Source organism: Mytilus edulis, chromosome 14 (genome assembly GCF_963676685.1).
Source record: "Mytilus edulis chromosome 14, xbMytEdul2.2, whole genome shotgun sequence".
In the NCBI taxonomy this organism is placed as follows: Eukaryota; Metazoa; Mollusca; class Bivalvia; order Mytilida; family Mytilidae; genus Mytilus; species Mytilus edulis.
In genome coordinates, this window is record NC_092357.1 from 35,699,882 (window position 1) to 35,703,918 (window position 4,037).

Sequence of the window (4,037 nt, forward strand, 5' to 3'; positions counted from 1 at the left end):
TTAATTTCAGCAGAAATATAATGAACAATATACAGTTGTTTCATATTCATGTACATATTACTGACAAGACTACAATCTGCGTCTTTTAATCCTTATGCAAATAATCAATTTACATTGGTATTTTAAGCATTGTATTGAATAAGATGTAAGTATACCAAAGTATACCTCCGGGTGCGGGAATTTCTCGCTACATTGAAGACCTGTTGGTGACCTTCTGCTGTTGTTTTTTTCTATGGTCGGGTTGTTGTCTCTTTGGCACATTCCCCATTTCCATTCTCAATTTTACAATGTATCCAAGTCTTTCTGCCAGTACATAGCCTCTACACTATTCAAGACTTCTACAATGCCTCCCCGCGACAGCACATGGTAACTAGGATCTAGCATTCTAGGCATTATTGTAGAGGATCTCGGAGCAGCAAGGGCCCTAGAGATGCAGTGTGTAGGCCCACCGGCATGTGGACACGCCCTTGCACTCATCAACCGTGTCCGAACTATGGGTTAATAGCACCGCTGCCTTGTGGTTAGATCTGGGAAGATCAAAAGGCTATGGGAGCAGACCCAGAAAGAAAAGCCGGGAAGATAAAACTCGTCAGCCATGGCAGGCAACCATCCATGGGAAGGAAAACCTAGACAACAAAACTCAATCCTACAGGTAGTAGGTTTCTCGTATGGCTAATCACCAGACAGAATAAAAAATTGATGATTACGGAAACCCAAGATACATTTAGAAATCAGCATGAGGATAACATCTCTGCTGTACAACATGGTTTAAGGGACATGACACTGGTGGATGAAAGCCCACGGGAAGTCCACAAGCTGACACCCTTGTGTACACTAAAAGAAAATATACTTCTAGGCAGTTGGAATGTAAGAACTCTGTATGCCACAGGTAAAACTGCAGAAGTGGAGAGAGAAATGGACAGATACAACATAGAAATATTGGCCTTAAACGAAGTCAGATGGCTAGACAGTGGAAAGCTTACACTTCAAAATGGTAAAGTATTATTATATTCAGGCAGGAATGATGGACTACATCAGGCCGTAGCTGGAATGATGCTGTCAAGCCGAGCAAAAAAGCCACTGATTGAATGGAAGCCAATCACTGAGAGACTAATGTACGCCAGATTTCACACATCAACCATTAAAATAAGTATCATCACTGTATATGCACCGACCAACGATGCTACAGATGAAACAAAAGAAAGCTTCATAGAACAGCTAGATAGAGTCATAGCAGAAACACCTAAACATGACATCCTCTTAGTAATGGGAGACTTTAATGCAAAGGTTGGGATGAACAATGAAGGTCATGAGAACATCATGGGAAGGCATGGAATAGGGAGAAGAAACGAAAATGGAGAAAACCTCCTTGATATTTGTCAAAGGAACAACTTAGTCATTACTGGCACAATCTTTCCACACAAAGACAAACACAAAGTAACATGGATATCACTACACAAGAAAACAGAAAATCAAATAGACCATATCCTGGTTACTAGACAACACAGAACATCAATACTGGACACAAGAGCTATGAGAGGAGCAGACATTGGTAGCGATCACGAACTCCTCAAATGCAAATTAAGAATCAAACTTAAGAAATACAAAATAGTAACAGATACTTCAAGAAGGAGATTCGATACCACCAAACTACAACGTCCAGAAATAAGAAAAGAATATTCAATCGAGCTGAAGAACAGGTTCCAACTCTTAGACGAGCTAGAGGACATATAAACATTCTGGGAAGTTATAAAAAAAAATGCTATAAAGAAACAGCAACTTACACCCTAGGTTTCAAAGAGCGTGGGCAAAAGCCCTGGATCTCCAATAAGTCATGAAAACTTGTAAATGAGAGAAGACAACTAAAGGAAAAAACTAACAACAGTAGATCAGAACGAGTTAGGAACAACTTACATGCCAAGTACAGTGACAAAGACAAGGAGGTGAAGAAAAGTATGAGAAATGACAAAAGGCAATGGACAGACAACTTAATAGAAAAAGCAGAAAAAGCAGAAAGCAATGGTATGATAAAAACAGTATACGAAGTAACAAGAACAATTTGCAACTAGATTTGCCATTGCAAGCAATAGCGGATGTCACCCTGGTCCACCAATTGCCACTAAGTGACAGCCATTTCGAAATATTAACATTAAATTCACTTAATTTACTTTACAAAACATCAGTTTGCAAATTTTTAGAAAGTTTAAAACATTTTTAAAATTTTGATGTTTTTACTGTTTCTATGGCAACGGCGGCCATTTTGAAAATTCCAAAGTCATACTTCTGCTTCATATTGTACTCCCCATAATATTTTATAATCATATAACATTTAATGGCTGTAAAACACTAATGTTCTAGAATGTTCCATCACATTTTCACATTTTGATGTTTTTGCCTTGTTTCCATGGTAACGGCAGCCATTTTGGAAATTCCAAAGTTAAATGCCACATCTAGATTTGCCAGGTAACATTTCTGTAAAAGTTTAATATATTTTTTAAGAATTTTCAAGTTTTTGATATTTTTGATCAGTTCCTATGGCAACATCGTAGTTCCAATGAATCTCAAAATCATCCACAGCATGTATATCGAGGACAGCTACATTGTATAAAAATATGATGATTAAATGTTTTGTTATAGTTAAATTATTCACCAAAAACTAAAACTTCATTTTTTCACTCTTTTTGTGTTTCCATGGTAACAGTAGACATTCTTGAAGTGTCAACCTCGACTGCACTTATGACAATGGTCATTAACATTCTGGTATAGTTCCATTACAATTGGTCCATACGATTCCAAGAAATAGTATGGACAAAATGTGTGGAATAATAATAAGAATAAAAAAAAGAATCGTACAATAACAATATGTCACCCGACCTCCGTCAGGGTGACATAATGAAAAACAGAAACCACCTCAAGTCATCAAAGATAAGTATGGAAATCCATTATCTAGCTATGATTAAAAACTAAATAGATGAAAAGAACACTTTCAAGAAGTCTTGAACAGACCTGAACCTGAAATACTATTTAACAGTAATTTAAACTATGAAATTGAGGAAAGAGAAATAGATACAGGTCCTATTAGGAAAGAGGAAGTTTCAAAAGCATTGGAAAGATTAAAAAATGGAAAGTCAGGTGGCATAGATGGCATAACAGCTGATATTTTAAAAGCAGATAAAATAACAACCACCAAGTATTTACATACACTTTACAATATGATATGGTTTGGAGATGAAATACCAAAAGACTGGAATAAAGGTCTGATAGATAAAATAGTAAAGAAAGGAGATCGAACATGCTGCGATAACTACAGAGGCATAACACTACTTTCTGTGCCAAGTAAGGTATTCACAAAAATCATTATCCGTAGAATACAAGAAGGAATAGATGAAGAGCTGAGACAAGAACAAGCTGGCTTCAGAAGGGGTAAAAATACTACAGAACAACTTTTCACGTTAAGAAACATCATAGAACAATGTTCAGAATGGAATGCTCCTTTATACATCAACTTTGTAGACTTTGAAAAAGGCGTTTGATTCCATTCACAGGGAAAGCTTATGGTCACTCTTAAAAGCTTACCACATTCCAGACAAACTCATCACAGTTTGAGTGTACAGTCATAGACGAAGGAATACAATCGGAATGGTTTAAAGTAAAAATGGGAGTAAAACAAGGATGTATGATGTCTGGTTTCTTATTTCTATTAGCCATTGCCTATGTCATGAAACAAACGATTAAAGATCATGAAACAGGAATCAGATGGAAATTTACCACAAAACTAGAGGACCTTGATTTTGCTGACGACCTAGCACTACTGTCTTCCAAATTCCAACACATACAACTGAAAACAGATAAACTTCAAAATGAATGCCAGCAAAATAGGATTTAAGATTAACACCTCTAAAACAAAAGTAATGCGGATGAACACCACAAATAACAACCCAGTGAAGTTAAATGAGAAAGACCTAGAGGATGTTGATACCTTCACTTACCTAGGAGGAATAGTAACAACAAAAGGTGGCTGTGACAATGACATGGAC

General features: G+C 36.6%; 1 protein-coding gene across 1 annotated transcript; it reads left to right on the forward strand.

Moving 5' to 3' along the window:
- The first annotated feature begins 699 nt into the window (after positions 1-699).
- Positions 700-1,734, forward strand: LOC139504154 (craniofacial development protein 2-like). The gene has a single exon (XM_071294215.1). The coding sequence runs from the start codon at positions 700-702 to the stop codon at positions 1,732-1,734; it is 1,035 nt and encodes a 344-aa protein (XP_071150316.1).
- Positions 1,735-4,037: the final 2,303 nt, after the last annotated feature.